The sequence below is a fragment of the Trematosphaeria pertusa genome, assembly GCF_010094035.1.
Source record: "Trematosphaeria pertusa strain CBS 122368 unplaced genomic scaffold BU26scaffold_14, whole genome shotgun sequence".
Classification (NCBI taxonomy): Eukaryota; Fungi; Ascomycota; class Dothideomycetes; order Pleosporales; family Trematosphaeriaceae; genus Trematosphaeria; species Trematosphaeria pertusa.
The window spans coordinates 219,063-239,174 of record NW_022987225.1 but is presented as its reverse complement, the minus strand read 5'-3'; the positions used below and the strand labels follow the sequence as shown (position 1 = coordinate 239,174).

Below are 20,112 nucleotides of genomic sequence, written 5' to 3'. Positions count from 1 at the left end.
CAGACCGTCGTGTTCAGCCGCTTAGACGCATCTTGATGAGCTCTTGGAGCTTCAACAGCTGAGCACGCTCGTCTGCACTGACAGGAGGTGGTGGAGCTTCGGAGATTGCAGAGACGACAGCGTTCGGAGCTTCGGCCTGATTCACGTGAATTAGCGCTGATCAAACAACACGAGCTGACGATGAGCGACTTACGATGAGCGACTGAATGAGAGCATCAACAGTGTTCTCGCTCAATCCGACGTCCTTCTCTTTCTTTGCAAGCTGCGCAAGGTTGAGGGCTACCTGTTGCTGCTGGATCGGGCGAGCGGCGAAATTCTTCCGCTGGGTAGCAGCCTTCTCAGACGCTGCAGCCATCTTCGATTTCTTCGTGATACGGCTACTGCAGGGAATGTCAGTCATTGCAGACGATAGAGAGGGTGCAGCTACTTACCCTTTGACTTTGTCAACGAAATCAAGGATGAGTCCCTTCTCTGGGACGCGGTAGACGTTCGAGTTGAGGTCCTTGTCATCAGGGCCAAACACATAGTTGCCCTCCCCGTCGGTGTCGTCGTCGGGGTCGTTGATGATCTCAATGAGACCGTTGTTGCGCATGCCACGTGAGAAGGTGGGTTCGATAATCTTCGGGTGCCTAGGCTTTCGGATCTTCCGGCCAAGCCGAGCAGCCGGGGCATCGACCATGATGGTGTCATCCTGTGCTTCATTCAGGTCATTCTGCACCACGTTGCCGCTACGAAGATCGTGCTCGATGTGACGCGGGCACCGCCACGCGTCGCGGTGCGACGACTCAAGGTTGATGTGTGGCGGGTTAGCCATAGGCGGGTCCAAGCAATCCAGGTGCCAGTGGGCATGGCAGAAGTCGCATTTGAGCATCTGGCGCTTACCACCAGATGTCAACCCGCATGATACGCAGCAGATGGGCTTGTGGTCACCGTCCAGGACCTTTGTGTAATCAGGCTTCTGGTAGCCGTAGCCGCTGCTCTTGGCCCTGCGCTTTGTTAGCCCATCACGCCAGCACGTAAAAACGCGTCCGACTTACAACGGGAACTTCTTGGTCTCCTCGAAAAAGGAGCCGTCTGGCCGTGCTGCAACATTCTCGAAGTGGTTCCGGACGTCCGCCGGCAGGGCAAACGCGCGCGGGTTGATGGACTCCAGTGCCTTGAACAGCGGTCCAAGGATAGGATAAGACTCCGGTTCGTCAGCGGGTTTCAGCTTTGCAGTGCACTCATGGCACAGGAACGATCCTTGAGGAGCATCGAAACGCGGTGGATCGCAGCAAAGGAAGTGGAAAACACGTGGACAGTTGTCGCAGCAGACAAACTCGCCCGCGCCTTTGCAGGCTGAACAGATGTCGTCGCTCTCCGATGGTGGCGATCCCTGGCATGGTGTTAGGGGCGGAGACAAAGTTGAACTCGGAGGCGAGTATGGGAATTTGAGAGGTGTAATCGTTGTTGTGAGAAGCATTTGTGATGGGGGGAGAAAAAAGGTGTTTGTTGTTGATGGGTTGGGTGGTGGAGGGAGGAGGACGTGGTTGGGTGGAGCGGGAATTTGAGTGGCACTTACTGGGTCGTTGTCATCAGGCCCCGACTGTCTCGAACCGCCACCGCCAGTGTGTGGGATACCTGCGATAGGTCCATCTCGGTTCTTAACCGGCCTACGCGCAGAAACACGTTAGTTTGATCGATAATCTTGAAAGACGCAGCGGAGAATAAAATGCAAACACGTGAAAACACGTTGAGCGTGCTCAGTCGATGCGAAAATATCCCTGCACTGAAACGGGTACTGGGCGTAGTGTATCGCCCAACACAACGTGACAGGGATAGGTAGAACACGATAGGGGCACACTTACGATTTCTTCGTCCTGGCTGCTGGGGCCTGACCATTGTTCAGCTTTAGTCGCTTGTTGGGCACGTGGCTGATGGCGGGCGTCGATGGCCGAGACGTGGCAGCTGAGTCGAGCCTCGGTGATGAGAAGCTAGAGTCGTCTCGCCGTCGCTTTGCGCCGGCGATGTTGACGGTGATGCCGTTGCGAGGAGCCCGGCCTGCACGACGCGGACGGTTGGCGTCGACTGGCGGTCCTACGGCGATTTGGGACTCGGTCAAGGACTCTGTCTCGAGGATCTCGTCGTCGAACCGGATGTCGGAAGTAGGAGCGAGCATGTTCATGAGCGACGACTGGCCTTCAGACATGGCCTGTCGCTTCTTCTGAAGCTCTTCCTGCTCGGCTAGCTCCTCCGGGGTGGGTTGTGGCTTCTCCTTGCCCTTGCCGTACGGCTTCGTGGAGTTTGCCCTCGACTTCTTGCCAGCGCGAGCAAGCGCGGCGTTCTTCGCTTTCTTCGGTACAGCGGCGGCGGCGTGTCCATTGACCTGGACAGCCGCGGGGGCAGGCTGAGGTGGTTGTGGTTGCTGAAGGATTTCTTCATTGACGTCAGAGAGATCGGAGTCGCTCGCGCCGCCAGACTCTGGCGTCTTCGCGGCAGGAGTGGGAGCGGTGGTAGATGCCTCTGCGGTGGCATCTAGCTCAGACTCTAGCGCAACGTTACCGTTTGTGACGCGTTGCTTACGGGGTGACTTCGACGACATCCTGGTCGCTGGTGGAGAGGTTGCTTCGGTTACCGGGAAAGCCGGGGCGTTGGTGAGCGGATGAGGTGCGATTGCAGCAGGCTCCAGATCAACAGGAGATACTGGGGCTAGAGTCGCGTCTTCTGGGGTGAGTCCGACAGATTTTGATGGCTGTTTCGCAGCTGGTGCAGCGGTGTCCAGATCAAATGTAGCGGAGGCTGAGTCGTTGGGTGCAATTTCGCTGCCCGCAGTTGGTGAAGCGACCTCAGGTCCCTCGGTGAAAGCGGATGCTGCTTGCGCTGCTTGTGCCTCTACGGCCTCTTGGATCCTGAGTTCACGCTTGAAGCGGCGCCGCGCAGCCTTGACGAATGAGCGGAAGAGGCTCCAGTCTTCGGCAGTCTCCTTCTGGTGGATGACTCCGTCTAGTGACTTTGCAAGCGGCGAGTCGCTGCGGCTCGTTTCGAACATGTCTTTGAGAGCTATGCCCACGTCCCTCTTATTGTGCTTATTCGCTCGGGCGATGGCGTCGTTCACCGCAATCTGAATTCGCTGCTGGGTGGCGTCGTCCAAATCGTTCAGCGGGGTGGTCTGCTTCACCGGGCTGGCGTAGGCCGTCGATGACTTGCTTATGCCATTCTTCACGGGTGTCTTGCCGTGAGAACCAGTCTTGGTGGCCGCGGCGCCCTTGCCCCTGACCGGAGTCTTTGTGCCGTGCGACGTCTTCGCTTTCTTCTTGCTGGGGACGTACTCGTCATCCTCGTCTTCGTCCTGCTCGGGAAACGCGGCGTGCATATCGTCGTCGTCCTGGCGCTCGGAATCGTCGCGGTCGAGCTCGGGTGCCGGGGTCAACTCTGGGGTAGAGCCCTCCTCCTCACCAACGTACGCATTGCTCTTCCTGCCAAACAGGCGCCGGCTAGTCGCCTCGCCGAGGGCGCGCGCCTTCTGCTTCATCTTGGAGGACGGGAGGGAGCCGAGAGGCGCCATGGTCTCGAGAACGCCGTGTCGCGCGAAACCGTGCTCTTCGAACGAGGGCGTGGGATTTTGCGGTACCGGCTCGACCCACGCGTCTAGATTGCTCTGGGTCTTCTCTTTTCGAGGGTCCGAGCCTTGGGTGGGGGTGTCGGTGGGTGTTGCTAGAGGAGTGCTTGTCCGACTCTTGCGGTCTCTTTTGCGGAGCGCCGGCATGGCGAGGTGAGGCACTGCGAGTTTTGTAAGCGAGCTGCCGAGTGAAAGGCCCAATTCGGACTCACCACGCGTGCTATCTGAAAAATTTTACGTGCAGATAGCGGTGAGAGAGCGTGACCGGCGTGTCGCGGGTGGCCGGCGGGTTGGTGTTGGAGTGAAAGAGAGACTTCGAGGGAGATTTTGGCGAGCCGCAACTCGGGCCGCAACACCCCTGGTATTATCTCACCAGCACGCCGACAAAATGGCGTAATATTAAAGAGAGGCTTGGAAAACTGTATGATTGAGCCAGGAGAGGCGAGAAAATGAATTTGGGCGGTTTTCGCAAAGGATGATAGTGGGGTATAGGAGTGTTGGTCGTCGATATCGAGACGTGACGGCAGTTGAACCCTCCTCCGCCTTAGTCACCCTACCCTTCTTCACCCTCACCGACGCGCCACATATACATGACACAGGTTTTACTCGAAGAACTGGAAATCGACTAGAAGCCTTAGTGAAGATAATTACACTTTTAGTGTTTCTATCCTGTGAAGGCAAAGACCCTATATTCAGGGGTTGCACGGCTGCTGACCTCCACTCAACCACAGGGCGCCAGCGATGATAATTTAGATGCGATCTAGCTGTCATGTCTTGTATACGTGTGGCAGAAGGGGTGATCATGCCTGTCGTTGTCCCGGATGGCAATGTGGCCATCCCCATGATCGTGCCTCACCCTTGACCCAACGCCTCCACGTCCACGGTGAGGTCTCACTTCATGAGGATGAGGGAAGAATTGAGGCTGATTCATTTGTTCATTTTTGATACCGCTTGGCCTGCTATCTAGTCGTGTTCTAGCCTGCGCTGTGAGGCAGGTGGGCTGCAGACAAGGGCAGACCATAAATCATGAACCGACTGAAAAGGCCTTGTTCTGCATGACTGCAAGAGACCATGCACTAAGGTAACCTCATGCTCGCCTAGGCGGTTTTGGGGAAGCCTCATTGACACGCCGGTGAAGGCTCGCTTATTCTTCGTCACTACTCTCCTCCTCGTCCTCCTCTTCGGCGGCCTTCTTGGCGGGCTTCTTCTTCTTCTTTCGGTTCTTGTTCTTGGAAGCCGGCTTGCCGATAGGTTGCTCGAGGATCTTAAGGATCTCCTCGTCCGTAATCTTCTTGTCCGATTTGTACTTAGCGAGGTCTAGTGGTGGGGGTTTGGCCAAGCGCTGCATTCCGTTCTTCGTAATGGCTGTCAATGTGTTAGCAAGCGTGAATCAAATTGTAGAGGTACCATAGGGGCTATGAAGCCGAGAACCGCGGTGGGATGCTTCATCACATCCCTGCCGCATCCCGGAACGACCTGGACCATACCAGAAAGGGGGAACTCGTCACCTACCAATTGTGGTAAATAGCCTAGCAACGGAGTCGTTGTTCTTGTCGCCGACGACTTCGTACTGACGAAGGACACCTCCTCGCACACATTCAATGACGCCCACTTTAGCCGCCTTCTCATCCTCCAGCTGCCTCAGACTGAAAGGGAAAGTGCCGAACTTCTTAGTGACCTCGGACAAAAGCGCCCTGGAAGTTGGACGCTTGAGACCATAGGTAGTGGCCGTACGGCGATGTAGGGTTGCCCGCTTATTGTCAATCGTCTTGACCTTGCCGCTTCCCAAGCTAACTCCCATCTCAACACCCCATGCCTCACCAACCTCCGGCAGGCCCTCACCCTTGACACCCTCGCCCGGTGCCAGAATGATCTTCTTCTTGGCCTCAATCTCGTTGTGTTCGAATAGCCAGATTGTGGTGCTCTCGACGAGATTGCAGTCATATGCCTTGACGACCTTCTCCAACATCTGAGTGATTTGAGTCTGGGTGTAGGGCTTCCGGGCAGCGGCCTTCTTCTGCTCCTCTTCCGTGCCATGAGCGACTAGCCCGGGCGGGAGCATCAGTCTCAGCAGCAGCTCATTGGCGTAGTATGTGGCCAGCATCAGGTCCGCCTGTCGTCCGGTGACCTCGCCAGAGACGCCCACCAAGACGGAATCGCAGACGATTGCACAGAAGCCATCGATCTGAGCTCCCAGCTGGATCTTGACGCATTCTCCCGCCTTCAGTGTAGTTGCGGCTTCCTCGGGGTCGGACTTCAGGGGTGTATACGGGGTGATGTAGGAGCTCGGGGAGATAGTGGTGCAGTGTCCAATGCCCTTGGCGACCTTCTTTCCCTTGTATACCTTTGAGGTCTCCTCTTCTAGCAGCTTGTCGCCGCGCTCACAGAGCTCGACGATGTTGGCGCCCTCGGTACACCATCCTGAAACCGGTCAGCCCACGTCATGCGGCAATCGCGGAGGAGCAATGTGGAGTAGTTCGGCGGGCGTACCTGCGACCTCCTTCAGTACTTTCTCAGAGATACCGGCGGCGGTCTTGTACTTGGTCAAGGTGTCCGGGTTGGCGAGAGTATAGTCTGTCGAGGACAATTAGCATGCGTGCCTCGGTTGACGTAACTAAACACCAAGCTCTGTCCTGTCCACGGCTTCCATAGATCTTACGATTGAGAAGAGATTCAAGCGTACCGACAGCTACTTCTTCGGCCATGTTGATGTCGTGTGAGTCGGCTTGCGCACCGAAGAATTGGAGGTTGAATGTGTGTAGTGCTCTCGAGCCTTCCCTGTGTTTTGCGATTCGTGCCCCTCAGCGGGGTCCTCCTCGCTTAGCTTGCCGCTAGCAGTATGAATGTCTTGTCCAACCACCGTTATTCCAGGCTTGTCTCGCCAGGGCAACGGAACCTTGGAATATTGATTAAGGTAATTCCGGCATATTAGGCATGACAAAGAACTGACGACGAGAGTGGCTGCGCCTGCTATCTTTGACTCGTCTAGAAGCGCTACATTAGCTCCACGAATGAACGCTGGGAGCTCCTTCAACTGCTTGCATCAAGATGCTGCCCAACGCTTATTCTAGCAGGATGCCCATAAATCCATTTTGAGGATGAGCTCATCGGGATATAGCTCTGAAATACTTTTTCCCTAGCTTCATATCCTCAATACTACATCCCCCACCACAGCCCTATGATCGCTGTTGTAGACCCCATCCTCAAACCTATTCTGCAGCACCGCATACCCGTTCACATTCCATGCATTCCCATTTCTCGGCCCCACAAACATATGATCTATCTCCGTCTTCGCCGTGCTGTCCTGGAACCCCGTGAACGTATTGATATCCCCATACCTCCACCTACTCAATTCCTTCACATCCTGCAAGCTCGACTCCTCCCCATTCAGAATCTGGAATGCGGAGCCCGAGGGCTCAGAATTAAGATCGCCGCCTAGGAATACCGGTAACCGTTCTGAAGAGTTGCCGGCTTTCGTAGCCTGCTCGATGACCTTGAGGATGAGCTTCGCGCTCTCAGTCCGACTCTTCTGTCCCTGATCATCCAAATGCGTGCACATGCCCACAACCCGCTTCCTGCTCCCTTGATGCTGGAACGTCCCCACGGTAACGATTCGCACGGAGGCCGCATCCCAGCCTTTCCCAGGCACGTCCGGCGTCTCGCTCAACCATACCGTCTTCCAGCTCTCCACCCTCCACACTCCTTTTCTGTAGATAATCGGACTGTACTCCCCCTTCCCTTTCCCATCGTCCCTTCCCACGCCGATGTAGCTGAACTCGTCACCAAGCCCGCCCATGATGTCAACCAGCTGGTTATGCAGGACTTCTTGTAGGCAGATGAAGGACTCCGGGTTGTAGAGAGTGTTGTAGTATAGCTCGTTCAGCAGAAGTTGCTTCCGGTCTGCCCACGGTTTTTCGCCTTTGAAAGGCGATGTCGTGGCGTAGCGGATATTGTGCGTTATGAGACGCACTGGGAGCTCAGCGCTGCTCTTCATGATGAGGATAAGTATGCTAACAAGGAGAAGTAGGTGTTGGGAGGTGGATGATTGCATCGTGACGAGCGCAGAGACGCCGTTTCACCTTCGCGGGGAAGAACCGAACACGTGACGAAAACTGTTTCGTTGACTCTTCAATGCGGAAGGCGCAATGGCCCAAGAGAGGCCTACCACGGTTCCTGGTGCCAACGGGTAGGTGAGCGTGCGGAAAGGCCGAGAAGCGTGCGGGTTAGGAACCAGAGCCGAAAGGTCCCCTGAGAATATAGACAATATACTATTGAAGCTATCACCAGCTGCAAGAGCAGCCAGCCGACGGCCGTTGTACTTCAAATACTCTTTCAAGTCGCTGTGAACACCGGGCACCAGGATCGAAAATCAATGATCCAAAAATGCCAGGCCATCTCCTTTCCAAGTGCCGGCAAATGAGAACGCCGGTCCACGCCCACGTTTACGATTCCTTGCTCCCGCTCAACCAGAGTAATAACGAGCTTCCTAAAAGATAAATAGTTTGTACAAGAGTCCGGGAACAGAAAATTCAATGCCCATGGGCGGGACCTATTTATGGCTTGTTGTTTGCCCGCCCTGCACTCTGCAACGCCGGAGGTATAGTGCTTAAAAAGGTAAATTGTTCGCAGAGATGCGTACATCACGAAGCCGTCCTTCCGGTGCGTCTCTCAACATTCCCCTTGTGCTGTCGGTTGTTGAGATGAGTCTGGAAGTTATCCGCTGTGTGGTCGGGGCCAGCGTTGTAGAGCTTGCCGGGGCAGTCAACGCAACGGATTCTTGGAAGCCACTGTGCCTTGTATCCCGGAGGGAGGGTAGCGGATGCTGACAACGTGTCCAGCTTGATGCTCGTCAGTGTGTTTTGGTCGACGACGCTATAGCGCATAGTGGCCTCAAAAAGTTCACCCGGATTCCTCTCGCGCAATTGCTGAAGAGCATCTTGGAGCCACTGTGGAGGAGGTGCCTACACACGGTTAGCCATGAATTACTAGATGATTGCCGCTCATACTCACAGGTTGCGTGCCAGACGGCATTGGCCATGGTGCGTCCACCCGGCCATCGGAGTAATAATTCCACTGCTGCGGAGTTTGAGAAGCCGGCGTGGGGGTAGAGGGTGGTTGCGGCGAAGGCGCCACTGACGCTGCTGCAGGTGCAGGAGTCGATCGGGGTGGTACTGCTGGGGAGGGTGGAGGAGGCATAGAGTTCGCGCTAGGCGTGCTCCGGGCTGGAGGCGGGGCGGGGGTCATCCTTGGTGTTGAAGCAGGCTTCACGAAGGCCTTCGGGTTCTTCAGATACTCCTTGAATTTCGCGGGCGAAATGGGGAGTTTGACGATGAGGGTTGTCGGTTCTGGCACACTTTCTTCCCGGGATTCATATCTCAATTGCCTTGCAGTCCGGGGTTCGTGGTGGCTTTGTAGAGCAGACACTTCCGGCGTCGCTGACCGGCCTATGGCGGATCGCATTGCTGCCTGAGCTGCGGTTGCTGCTCCGCGCATTCCCCTCGTTCGAGCTGTGCCGCCGGTAATCTGGGATGGGGCAGGAGAATCAGGGCCAGATTCATCGCTGTCAGATTCGTCCGAATCGTCGTCAACACCACGGCGGCGACCCTCTCTAGGCTTCCGTGAGGTCTTGTAAAGATGACTTTCCTCAACGGTCTCGGCTGCCCCAGGGAGAACAGATGAGACAAGCAGCGTGCGAACTGTCCGCTGCCGGTCTTTCAGATCTGGCAACGCAGGACCCCCTCGCCGATTGACGGACCGCTTCTGCCGCCGCTGCTCGCGCATAATCGACAGCTCGGTCCGCTCCAGCTCAGCCTCGCTCAACTCGTACAGGTACGGCGTGAAGTCTTTGGCTGATTGCATAGGTCGGAATACGGAAGGAAGCGGGGAGGGTAGGAAGTTGTCGCGGATATCAGCGTCTTCTACGGGCCGTCCGTCGAAGGGATGACCTGTGATATACAGGCTTTTGGTGAACATCTGGCATTGCTCCCGTATCGAGTGGGCTATTGCGGTAGTAAATTCCCCGGATAATGACAGGTCGGCCGCCATTTGCCTCGCGAATTCTTCTGGAGAGTTCAGCGGGTTGTTTATCTCCCATTCGAATTGGTCCACAAGAGTATGCTGGCCAATGGTGATATTCAGCTTGATGAGTATCCGCATCTCGTCATTCTTATAAGCTGAGTAGGGTAGGTGCGGGTCAAGGGGCTCGTCGTCGAAAAAAGCTTGGGGATAAAAGTCTTGAAGCTGCTCCTGGAGTTCCCGGTTGACGTGCTGCTTGACATAGTCGCGTATTTCGGGCGGAAGCTGGAAGTCTTCAACCAAGTTTTCAGCGAACAGTTCCGTGGTAGTCCACCTGTCGTGCAGGTTCCAGGTAAAGGTATCTCGGAGCTTGATCTTCTCTAACTCAATGTCTAACCGTACCGGAACCAGCTCTTCGAGCTGCTCTGCCTGTGCTGCGATCTGATCTCTCTTGAGGTGCAACCGTCTTGCTCTGCGATTCCCCGGGCGCTTGGCTTGGGTAGGATACTGCAGCGCGAAACCCCCCCGGGGGTGGTCGGTCACCCCATTGCCGTAGCCTCCGTAACCGTAGCCAAAGACTTCGGCAGGATGTCGCTGTCGGAGCTTCCTAAGGTCCCTGACCTCGTCCTTCAAAGAGTTGATCAGCTCGGCGTGGCGCTTGTTCTTGTCAAGGATGGTCGCGCAAGCTTGCAGATCGCGCTCTCTAATTACATCAAGTAGCGGGTCTTTGGAGGATTGCTGCTCTCCTTCGGCGTTGTCGTGTGCGGGCGTCCGGGAGGGTTTGCGCGACCCCGAGCGCGAGCGTTTGCGACTCGGCGACGCGCCATTGACGGCCTCTTCTAGCGCCGGCGAGCCCATGTCTGTCCGCGACTTGGAGGTCTCCGCAGCGGCCGTGTCGACATTTACCCCTGAGGCGGCGAGGACAGCTTTCGCCTTGAGCTTCCCCTCGCGGATCAGATGGTTCTCGCCGGACGCGGGCTCGGGGCCGTCGACGGCGGCAGGGGCATCGGGCTGGTGGACGGCGATGGCACCGTTCTGTGCGGGAGACGCGCCGTGCTGGGAGTCGGTGGAGGTGGATGGCATGCCGGGCCTGGTGGTACGGCGCGCAGGAGCGGTGGGCTACAGACGATGCCCGCGAGGCTCGTGGCTGCGTCGCGGTTAGCGTGGGCGGGCAATGCCATCGCGAAGGGCCACCAAGGGGCAGGCGCAGAGAGCGACGCCAACGTCGTCCATCTCCGCAGACAATGGGCAGCGCAACTAGATGGAGTACATACCGACGACGGATCATACAAATTGCGCGTCGTCCGGGCTGGGCCTCTGTTTGGCTGAAGGCAGGAACTGCCGATCGGGATCACGGGGCAGGCACAAGCGCGCAGAGTCGGGAGGCTCCAGCAGCAAGCCGAATATTGGCTCCCGAATCGAGCGCAGCCGTTCCTCGGGCTCGCAGGTCCAGGGATGCGGTCGGGCACGGCGGCGGAAAATAAGCTCGGAATGCGGTCAGTGGAGTTGCGTGTGATGAGTCGAGGCAACAGCGCCGCAACCTGCGGATCTATTTCTTGCGCCTAATCGCGCCGAGACACCCGCCGTGCTGAGCAGGGCCGCACACTGCTGCAGCAAGCGTCGTCGCCCGCGGTTGGCCTGTGTTTGTTTCTTCCGGCCTGCTAAATTTTGGCACATTTGATGGATACTTGGAGGAGTGAGTTTATGGTTCGCACTCTGTTCTCACGTGACATGCCAAGACACCCTTCCAAGGTTGGTTCTGTCCACGGGTACCTAGGTACCTAGGTACGCCTGGAGGGTTGGACTGCCTCAAGTGGACAATGCTTACGTCCGGCATGCCATAAGTGTACAGTAATTGCTTGTCGTAGAACGCGATTTTTGTAACACTAGTCCATCCAAGGGAAGGAAGAAAAGCCGCTTGCTAATACAGCCGTAGAACAAGTGGCCCAACGCCGTTGTCTTATCCCCGACCGATTGCCGCAAAGGAAAACGCTAGAGATATGAACGAGAAGAATGGCATGTTCCCAGGAAGACCGCCCGTGCCCTCAACATGCCCGATGGTTGCAGACTTGCCCTGCCGTATCTGTCCGTAGTTTGACGTAGCTGTGGGATTTATCCTGTGCCGAAATCTTTCCGAATCATGCCGAAAAGCCCAGAGATCCTTCAAAATGTAGTTAGCATCTTCATATGCGCTTGGCTCAGAGCAGCGAGTCAAGCCTTGTGAAGACGCTCAAACACGCGGCGACCACCTGTGGGAAAACCGTTAGCAACGTGGCCCACATTGCCGGCGACGCTAAGACTCACCTCCAGCTGCAGCTCCTTATCTTTACCACTGTTGACTTCATCGTTGACCACCTGGCCAATGTTGGCACCAACACCTCCAGAACCGCCAGACCTCCGTGCAAACGGCCATTGCGAGTATTCCGCCAGCAGCTCGTCGACCTGAGCAAAGGCCCGTTCTCGTGCCTCGTGTCCGAGGGTGGTGAGAGCATTCTCGAGAACATTCGCCGCATAAGCGGCGCAGACCATGACGATCGTTCGGAGGTATCTAAACTCCATCTCTTCAGGTAGGAACTGGCTCGCCGGGAGCACCACGGTGCGACTCGTGAGCACATTCCGGACCCGTCGCCTTATCTCTTCCTTCGCGCCCCCGTCTGCGACCGGATGTGTAGCCATGTCGAAGAGGAGGAAGTTCTTCTTTTCGGTGCGTAGAATGCCCTTGTCAACGAGGCCTTTGCACAGGCGTTCGCGGACTTGTTTTAGTTGGTAGCCAATCTTCATGAGGTTCCATGTCTCGCCTGTCTAAATGTCAGCCCATATACACAATGTAGAATCCAATCTAGTGGGCCCCGAGACATACCGCTCATGAGGTCAATCCATGTGTTCACGCTCATCTTCTCGCTCGTCTTCATCATCTTCAATGCCTCATCCAGCAGTACCTCACCCGTCAGCGTATCATCAATGACCTCGATGACCCTATCGGCCAGGGGAAACCGCCGCCGTGACGAGTCCTTCTGCATGCTTATACGACCCCTGAACGCCAGCTCTATAACAATGCATCCTCTCAGCGCGTACGAGATGTTGTCGTTCCAAAACGAGAGATATCCCTAGCCGTCCAGATTAGTTGCAGTCCTCCCTAGGTTCTGCCTGCCACGCACCTGCTTGTCCTTGAGTCCCATAAGAATTATCTCCTCCATCAGCGTCAGCTTGGGTTGCTTGCTCCTCTCCGCATTCTCGCTAATGTCCCGCGGGTCGAATGCGATCTTGTGGCCGTTCGCGGAGTTCTCGTATGAAGTCTCAGGTGTGCGATCGTCTGCTCGAGGCTTGGGCACAGGTGAGGACACCCGGCTGGTATCGTCGCCGTCATTCCCTGCACCCGCCCCTCCTCCTCTTCGGCGGGTTAGGCCAGACGTCGTAGTAGCCATCGGGTGGTGTGGTGAAACGAATGGGGTGGTCGGACGTCTTTGTTGCACCTGCAAAGTTATGGGTGAGGCTCCTCAGCGAGCGCAGGGATGCTGGCGCTTGGGCTTCGCATGCGGTGAAGCTGAGATCGTGCAGCGCTACGACACTGCAGACGGAATTGGCAGTGTCAAGGGATTCAGCAGTTAATGCAGTAGGGATGTTGCAATGTGTCGATTCGGGAATGTCTTCGTGTGACAGCTCTATCAGGTCGCAAATGGCAGAGAGGCGTTTCTTGGCTTGGCAAGCGTGGCTGACTGCGATTTTGGCGGACCTTTACGGCCTGCGCACATGGCAAAGTCGAAAACGATAAGAGGTGGGCAGCATCCATTTTCTAGCGAGAAATACACGAGATGCCATCTCAGGCGTCTGTTTTACACATAGAGGAATATATATATAACAACGCCGGAGCAGCCTCCGACTACCCAATTCCCCCAGCCATGTCCTTGATATCTAGCAACCCGCCGTGTCAACTCCACTCAGTGCGCTACGCATCAATTAGTTTCGACAACTCAAGAGCGATGGACCTCTCTTACCATCGGGCTGAGCCAGGATGTAGTCTACCGCTTGCTTGACTGCGATATCATTAGCGTGAACACGCGGACAGGTTCACCGACTCGCATACCGCTGTGGATGGCGTCCGCCTCCTTATCTGGAATCTCGATGCTGAACTCCTGTGCTGTTGTCAGGCCTGCTTCTTGTGCTATCTGGTCCGCGACGACTGACCTCCTCAATCGCCATAACTACCTCCACAGTATCAAGGCTGTCAAGTCCGAGATCGTTGTGGAAGTGCGATTCTCCGTTCAGCTAGAAAGCGTAAGAATGATTCAAAAGCTTGTGAAGTTGTCGCCTGTACCTTCGAGGTGTCCTGGACCTGCTTCCGAGTCAGCCATAGCTTCAACATCCCATCGCACGGTCGTTACCTTATCAAAGTTCTTCAACAGATCCATTATCCTACCCTCGACCTCATCTTTTGACAGGCCGGATGACGAAGCATAGCATCGAACTGCCTGGAAGCGTGCGGCGGGGGTGATCTGCTTTGCCTGGAACAGGGAGCTTCGCGCAACGGGACGACCAATTGGGGCCTGGCATCGAGGCGCGGCACGGATAGCTTGCCTTGCGGACCTGAGAAGAGCCGTTCGGAACATTGTGGGTGGGATTGCGGGGTGTGGAAGCGAGGAACGGTGAGGGGGAGAGAAGGTGGATGGAGTTGATGCTCGGTTTGAGAACTTCCTGCGAGAGCTACCCGGACCAGCCTTACGTAATCGGGGCCCTGCACTGCGCGAACATACACGGAAGACCTTCATGCTCAGAGATGTGCCTTCGAGCTGCATTGCCTTGAGTCACCCCGGTCCTCTCCACAATTTGCAGTCATTGCCCTTGTTCAAATTTTCTGGCCGAACTTTGCCTCTTCTCGAACTTCAGTTGACGTCGATGAGTCTGCAGCCAATCACAGCCCACGCGTAACCGGTTACAACGACACCAGGAAAGCTCTCCCGACCTTACCATCGCAACCCCCCTCCAACACGCCCGCCCCGCGACTCCGCAGCGCCCAACAATGGCCAGCACGAAGCCATTGACGATGCTGGCGCGCAGCCGCCCAACATCGACGCTCCTCAGGCCGTCGCAATTCGCGTCAGGCCGCCTCCCGTCACCCGCCACCGTCGCCCGATTCTCGACGACCTTCCCTCGAGCGGCCACCCCAGCAGGACCGCCGCCGCCCGGCTTCCGGTTACCTCGCCCGAAGCGATGGGACGAAGGAGAGGGCTCGTTGGACAAGGCAGGCAAATACTTCTTGCTGCTGGAGATGTTTCGGGGCATGTACGTTGCGCTGGAGCAGTTTTTCCGGCCTCCGTGAGTAGCCCTCAATTGGCGAGCGCTGTGCTCGGATAGTGCGAAGAGAGTATGTCCTGACATTTCTGAAGGTATACGATCTACTATCCTTTCGAGAAGGGCCCCATCTCACCCCGCTTCCGCGGCGAGCACGCTCTGCGACGATATCCTACGGGCGAGGAGCGTTGCATTGCTTGCAAGCTCTGCGAGGCTATTTGCCCCGCGCAGGCCATCACCATTGAGGCTGAGGAGCGTGAGGATGGTAGCAGGAGGACGACGAGATACGATATCGACATGACGAAGTGCATCTATTGCGGTCTGTGCCAGGAGAGCTGCCCAGTTGATGCGATCGTGGAGGGTATGTTCTCGATACCTCTTTTGCGAGCTGATATGCTAACCTCTGAATAGGACCAAACGCAGAATATGCGACGGAGACGAGAGAGGAGCTTTTGTACAACAAGGAGAAACTGCTGGCAAATGGCGACAAGTGGGAGCCCGAGATTGCGGCCGCTGCTCGCGCTGATGCGCCGTACCGGTAATGCCTGTTGGCAGCGAGTGCAAGATCTGTAAATATTAGAGAGGTCATGTCTAGCAAAATCAGGTTTCATTTGTGCATCTACAGAATAGTGGCAACAGTGATAATGCTCACAGCCAGCACCAAACGTGGCGGTACATTAAGCATGTCTTGAAGGGTTTGCCTGCTAAGCGCCTTCAGGACTAGCATTCTGGCGTTGGAGGAATGGAAGAAGGAAGGCATAGGCATGCTGGGTGTACTGTGAGTTACGAGCATAGTCATCGTCGTAGACCCGCGCCCAGCAAGGACACTGAAGGGTTGTAGATTTTGCATTTCGGAAGACTTGCAATCGCTAACCGGACATATACCCAAGATACTCCACTAATGCAAACATAGAGTGATATCGGACGTCAACTTCCGGTTCATCACACATGTCAAAAAGATCGCTACGCCAATCCCCGGGATGTCTGCTCCTGCGCTAGCCCGTCCTTTATACCCAGCTTTCCTCATCGTGCTTTGAAAGTCCCCTCAAAACCAGGGCGCTTTACTTTCTTCCCGGGCTTCTTCGCTTTCTTCCCTTTCGAGCCCTTTTCCTCCTTGCGCTTTCTGAGGTTCTCTTCCCGCCTCTTCTGCTTCACCTCCTTGCCCTTCTGCACGTTGATTAACCGGTCCTTCCATTCTGTCCTGCTCTTCGCCTTGGCTTTCTCGATTCGCTTCACGCTCTTCTTGAGCAGCTTGGGATCGTCGTGCACCCGCTCTCCTTGAGCTCTCTTCTTCGCATTGAGCCACAAGTCCTTTTCTTCGATGTCCTTTCGCTTTGCTTCGTCCAACGCATTGAGCCGCGCTTTCTTGTTCTTGGCGGCCTCAAGTGCTGTCTTGGGATCGGACCGGCCTTTCTTCTTCCTTGACTCGAGGAAGCCCGAGAGATCCCCTTCTAGCTGCTTTCCGTCGTCCCATGCCACTCGACCAAAACTGAAATTCCGCTCGTGATCTGGCGACGACCGCTTCGAAAACATTGAGGGAGAGCCCGATCCTCCACGTATCCGAGCGAGCTGCTCCTCTGCCTTTAGACGCTCTTCATCCTCTTTCGCTAGCTGCCGGCTGGCTTTCCTTGCAGCCTTTCGCTCAGCTTCCTTTCTCCGCCGCATTTCAATGAGCTCGGCACGGTTCCTTGCAGGCCGTCCGTCTGGACCGTCGGCCTTCCTTGCAGCTCGCATAGCTTCGAGCTTTGCCGTCAGTCGGGCGCGGAATGTGTCATGACTTTTCGGGTCAAGTTTGAGGGGCTTTTTCTCCTTCTTTTCGGGCGCTCGCTCGTCGGAGGGCGGCAGTATCGAGGATGAGGACGAAGCTGCAGAGATAACGGAAGCTGTGGAGGCGTTGGAATTTGTAGAGGTTGGTGTAGCTGTAGACTGACCCTCTTCGACAAGACCACTGACGTCCAATGCTTGAATGTGATCATCGTCGTGGTCTGGCTCTTCTTCGTTTTGATCTTCGTCCGATTTCTCGTCGTCTGATTCTTCGGCCTCAGTTTGGGCCTTATGGACCTCGCCCTGCCCCTCTTTTTTTGACGTGTTTTTCTGCTTCGCCTTCTCCTTTCTCTTCTCCTTCTTCTCCAGCTTCCGTCTCCTCTTCTCATCTGCTGTCAACTTGGTCCGAGCCTGCTTCGTATGCTCTTGGCCGTCAGCGTTCCCTTCTTCGTCCGCGACGCCTTCGGCGTCGGCTTGTTTGGCGACTTTCTGCTTCTTTGTTGCACCTGATGCGCTCTTCAACCCCTCTCCAGGTTTCTCCTTCTCGATATCCACGTCCATGTCGGAGGAGTCGTCACCGTCGAGCTCGCGCTTCCGTTTTCGTGCGTTCTCGTCCATGACGTCTTTCGCGGTTTTGTGCGAGTCGGGGTCCAGCTTCGCTCTCTTCGCAGCTTGCCGTTGTTCTTTGGTCTGCTTCTTCGCATTCCATTGGTTCTAGACGCGCAACACTTAGCGCGGTCCCGGTGAGGCTGTGGCGAGATAGAACGTACGCTGGTGATGCTGGCATCCTTCCCGTAGTACTCCTTCGCGGGGATCAGGGACATCAAGCCCTCAAAGGCCCGAGCATGGCTCTTCAACCGCGCCTGATATCATCGATTAGCGTTGTGTGAGAGGTGCAGGGTGCGACTGTTGCGGCGGACCTCCAGGTCGTCACCCATGATTGGGGATTTTAAAGGGCACCTGGTGCGAAAGCAGTCGCTTCCACCACTAGAGCAATAGCGAACGAGCGAGCAGGCGGAGAGAGCGCGACTGTAGGAGTGTCGTGTGCGCCTCGAGAAGTTCGAGTGCGGAAAATCAAAATCTCAAGTGCCAAGAGTTCGAAATAGTCCGTGACCGCCTTTCAACGCCGACCAATAGGCAACCGCCCCACCCAACTTCTGCTCTTCACCAACCTCCCTCTGGGTTGCGGCCTCAAGGGCTTGTAACCGCTGTCCCGGTCGCTACGTTGCCCATGAGCGCTGCGTGGCAATTCAATGCGCTTTGACTCTGTTTATAGGCCGAGGCAACCCATTCGCTGTCCAAGGACGCGTATGCACTGCCACTGCCACACTTCAGCGTCGCCTTGCCGAATATATATGGGTTATCGGGCAACGCTTACTTCAGAGTAGCAAACCTCTCCCGCCCGACACCTCAACCCGAAGACTTAAGTAGCGACTCTAGATTTCCATTTCTTTCGCATTGCTCGGCGGCCAGTCTTCTCTCCAATGGCTGCGCCGGCCATTGAGGCCAAGTCGTTATCGTCTCTTACAGCGCTTGCGTCGAACCCGCCATCATACCCAAGGAATCCAACGCATCTGAAGCATGAGCCGTTGGTGCTATACATCGCTCGCGTGCCGGGCAGTAGAGGTAAGACTGCCATGTCAATTAACCGAAGGAAGCAGGGCCTAATCGGTTCCAGATGTGTTCCTCTCTCCGCTGAAGCCCCGTGAGAAGGTGGTGACAGCAGAGGATATCCAGAGCTCGCTGTACTTTGTTCACGTAGAGCACCCGGAAGATGCCCGTCTGGTTGATCCTCCTTCCTTTCGAGAGCCTGATTACAGCGAGCAGCGTCCACCGTTGCCAGACCGGCCCTCGGCGACAACCGTCCAACGGAAAGCAATCCCTGGTGCTTTGGCACCACCTGCCGCACCGCCTGCTCCGAAGAGAAAACCAGTTTATGGGACACTTGCGCCGGTCAATGATTTCGAAAGCAGGCAAAACATCAGTGCCGCGAATCACCTACCAGCGGCTTCCAATCTCTTAGGGCCCAATTACAGTCCACGGCGCTCTTTTGACACTTCACGACATCAAGCAGAGGAGGAGAGACCTGCACTGCCTCCGAGACGACCATCCGAACAGGCCTATCCTCAGGGAACCTCCCTTACGCTCATTCGGCGCGACCCTGCCTCTGGCGCTCAGTGGAATGTTGCGCGCATCGACGATCTGCCCGTCTTGGATGTGTCCTCCTCTACGATCAATGAGCCTACTGCCAAGAAGAGAACAGGCGCACCCATGTACATCGACATCACCAATCCGGGCTATTCCAAATTTCTTCATTCCGAACAAGGAGCCATGACCACGGCGTCCCAAACTGAGCAAGCCGACAGAGATAGTAACGTCTTTCGTAGGCGGTTATGGATGGAAGGATCGAAATACGCGAGTGGTACGTAGGTTGCGGTACACGTACGAGCATGTTTTAGTCGGTCGATGCGGGGCCGGGATATCCAATCTGAAGGCCTTTAACGCACATGAACGACTAAAACATGCTTAGATGTGCCTCGCGCCCCTGTTTCTAGGGCAGTTGCTAATATGTTCCCCACCGTTCGTAGGTGGCTTTGGTCATCGAAAAATCAACTCGCACGATTCAGGCCTATCGCGTCAAAGCCCAAGAAATAGTGTCGAGGGCTGGCAGCACGACAGGTCGTCTATGGATCTAAGGCCACCCCCTGCTACACCGCCTGTTCTATCCCGAGAACACCAGTCCTATAGCACAATTCAAGTGTCAGACAAGCAGACGAGCTTTCGAGGGTACGTGTTCATGAGCCCTTGGAATGGGCGTTGCGAGTTTATTACTGGCGCCGGAGGAGGTTCGTTGAAAGTAAGTACAACACACACTTGTCGCCGGTTCTCACGCGCATGATACTCATCTACCCCTAGTGTCGGCATCTCGTCCCAGGCCTCCAAGGTGCACCGCCCATGGCCATGCCCGTTAGCGAATTAAGGTTCAACCTCCCAAGCAGCTCAAAAGTGTCAACACCTCGGGGCGAGGAACAACCGAAGAGATCTTCTTTCTTCCACCGACCGCGGCACAGTCGTCACAACTCGTCGGTATCAGACTCACGTGGCGACAGCACGGAGGACGTCAGGAGCTCATTTGACCGCATGGATCTATCACTAGGACAAGAATTTGCTGGAGGTGGTTTCGGTGGCAAGCACGCGAAACTGGGCAAACTTATCATTGAAGACGAGGGCTTGAAGATGATGGATTTGTTAGTAGCAGCCAACCTAGCACTATGGTGGAGAGCATACGAGAGGCGGGATACAAGGTCCAAGGGCGATCGCGGTGGTAGCTTTTAGACGAGATGGATTGTGATGGCTCCGGCGAGAACGATCAGGATCGAACTCTTGCTGTGAGCTCCAGTTCCGGTGGAACTCGTTATTCCGCTAGTATCATTTGGTATCGATTA

The 20,112-nt window shown here is 55.8% G+C and overlaps 7 protein-coding genes across 7 annotated transcripts; 2 read left to right on the top strand and 5 right to left on the bottom strand.

Annotated features, from left to right (window-relative positions):
- Positions 1-13: 13 nt before the first annotated feature.
- Positions 14-7,592, bottom strand: BU26DRAFT_533329 (uncharacterized protein; the record flags this gene model as incomplete). Its single annotated transcript, XM_033831150.1, has 10 exons — positions 14-136; positions 194-380; positions 432-986; positions 1,038-1,375; positions 1,562-1,652; positions 1,848-3,759; positions 4,760-4,963; positions 5,111-6,019; positions 6,808-6,812; positions 6,871-7,592. 10 exons carry the CDS (start codon positions 7,590-7,592, stop codon positions 14-16), a joined length of 5,046 nt encoding a protein of 1,681 aa, XP_033679616.1.
- A 351-nt stretch (positions 7,593-7,943) lies between these two features.
- Positions 7,944-10,785, bottom strand: BU26DRAFT_82339 (SNF5-domain-containing protein). The gene is made up of 2 exons (XM_033836375.1): positions 8,609-10,785; positions 7,944-8,559 (listed from the first exon to the last, which is right to left on the bottom strand). Exons 1-2 carry the CDS (start codon positions 10,694-10,696, stop codon positions 8,239-8,241), a joined length of 2,409 nt encoding a protein of 802 aa, XP_033679615.1. The 5' UTR covers positions 10,697-10,785; the 3' UTR covers positions 7,944-8,238.
- A 540-nt stretch (positions 10,786-11,325) lies between these two features.
- BU26DRAFT_522417 (vacuolar protein sorting-associated protein-like protein 74) lies at positions 11,326-13,303 on the bottom strand. Its single transcript, XM_033829785.1, has 4 exons — positions 12,772-13,303; positions 12,474-12,720; positions 11,918-12,411; positions 11,326-11,862 (listed from the first exon to the last, which is right to left on the bottom strand). Exons 1-4 carry the CDS (start codon positions 13,036-13,038, stop codon positions 11,812-11,814), a joined length of 1,059 nt encoding a protein of 352 aa, XP_033679614.1. The 5' UTR covers positions 13,039-13,303; the 3' UTR covers positions 11,326-11,811.
- Positions 13,304-13,486: 183 nt separating this feature from the next.
- On the bottom strand, positions 13,487-14,257 carry BU26DRAFT_490550 (acyl carrier protein). Its single transcript, XM_033826059.1, has 6 exons — positions 13,996-14,257; positions 13,929-13,946; positions 13,799-13,879; positions 13,698-13,746; positions 13,609-13,647; positions 13,487-13,559 (listed from the first exon to the last, which is right to left on the bottom strand). Exons 1-6 carry the CDS (start codon positions 14,218-14,220, stop codon positions 13,552-13,554), a joined length of 420 nt encoding a protein of 139 aa, XP_033679613.1. The 5' UTR covers positions 14,221-14,257; the 3' UTR covers positions 13,487-13,551.
- Positions 14,258-14,408: 151 nt separating this feature from the next.
- Positions 14,409-15,728, top strand: BU26DRAFT_522415 (NADH-quinone oxidoreductase). The gene is made up of 3 exons (XM_033829784.1): positions 14,409-14,926; positions 14,998-15,263; positions 15,314-15,728. The coding sequence occupies exons 1-3, from the start codon at positions 14,631-14,633 to the stop codon at positions 15,442-15,444; spliced, it is 693 nt and encodes a 230-aa protein (XP_033679612.1). The 5' UTR covers positions 14,409-14,630; the 3' UTR covers positions 15,445-15,728.
- On the bottom strand, positions 15,709-17,802 carry BU26DRAFT_522414 (SURF6-domain-containing protein). Its single transcript, XM_033829783.1, has 3 exons — positions 17,587-17,802; positions 17,437-17,529; positions 15,709-17,380 (listed from the first exon to the last, which is right to left on the bottom strand). Exons 1-3 carry the CDS (start codon positions 17,602-17,604, stop codon positions 15,926-15,928), a joined length of 1,566 nt encoding a protein of 521 aa, XP_033679611.1. The 5' UTR covers positions 17,605-17,802; the 3' UTR covers positions 15,709-15,925.
- Positions 17,803-18,150: 348 nt separating this feature from the next.
- BU26DRAFT_434159 (uncharacterized protein) lies at positions 18,151-20,002 on the top strand (the record flags this gene model as incomplete). The annotated part of the gene is made up of 4 exons (XM_033824061.1): positions 18,151-18,292; positions 18,345-19,088; positions 19,255-19,523; positions 19,583-20,002. The coding sequence occupies 4 exons, from the start codon at positions 18,151-18,153 to the stop codon at positions 20,000-20,002; spliced, it is 1,575 nt and encodes a 524-aa protein (XP_033679610.1).
- Between the last annotated feature and the right edge of the window lie 110 nt (positions 20,003-20,112).

Coding starts and splice junctions, on each gene's coding strand:
- BU26DRAFT_82339 (XM_033836375.1), bottom strand. CDS start 10,696: ATGCCATCCACCTCCACCGACTCCCAGCACGGCGCGTCTCCCGCACAG. Junction 8,560..8,608: donor TGCCGTCTGGCACGCAACCT/GTGAGTATGAGC, acceptor AACCGTGTGTAG/GCACCTCCTCCACAGTGGCT.
- BU26DRAFT_522417 (XM_033829785.1), bottom strand. CDS start 13,038: ATGGCTACTACGACGTCTGGCCTAACCCGCCGAAGAGGAGGAGGGGCG. Junction 12,721..12,771: donor TGGGACTCAAGGACAAGCAG/GTGCGTGGCAGG, acceptor CTGGACGGCTAG/GGATATCTCTCGTTTTGGAA. Junction 12,412..12,473: donor ATGGATTGACCTCATGAGCG/GTATGTCTCGGG, acceptor ACATTTAGACAG/GCGAGACATGGAACCTCATG.
- BU26DRAFT_490550 (XM_033826059.1), bottom strand. CDS start 14,220: ATGTTCCGAACGGCTCTTCTCAGGTCCGCAAGGCAAGCTATCCGTGCC. Junction 13,747..13,798: donor TAGTTATGGCGATTGAGGAG/GTCAGTCGTCGC, acceptor ACAACAGCACAG/GAGTTCAGCATCGAGATTCC. Junction 13,648..13,697: donor GGCGGACGCCATCCACAGCG/GTATGCGAGTCG, acceptor ATGATATCGCAG/TCAAGCAAGCGGTAGACTAC.
- BU26DRAFT_522415 (XM_033829784.1), top strand. CDS start 14,631: ATGGCCAGCACGAAGCCATTGACGATGCTGGCGCGCAGCCGCCCAACA. Junction 14,927..14,997: donor GAGCAGTTTTTCCGGCCTCC/GTGAGTAGCCCT, acceptor ACATTTCTGAAG/GTATACGATCTACTATCCTT. Junction 15,264..15,313: donor AGTTGATGCGATCGTGGAGG/GTATGTTCTCGA, acceptor ACCTCTGAATAG/GACCAAACGCAGAATATGCG.
- BU26DRAFT_522414 (XM_033829783.1), bottom strand. Junction 17,381..17,436: donor AGGATGCCAGCATCACCAGC/GTACGTTCTATC, acceptor TTGCGCGTCTAG/AACCAATGGAATGCGAAGAA.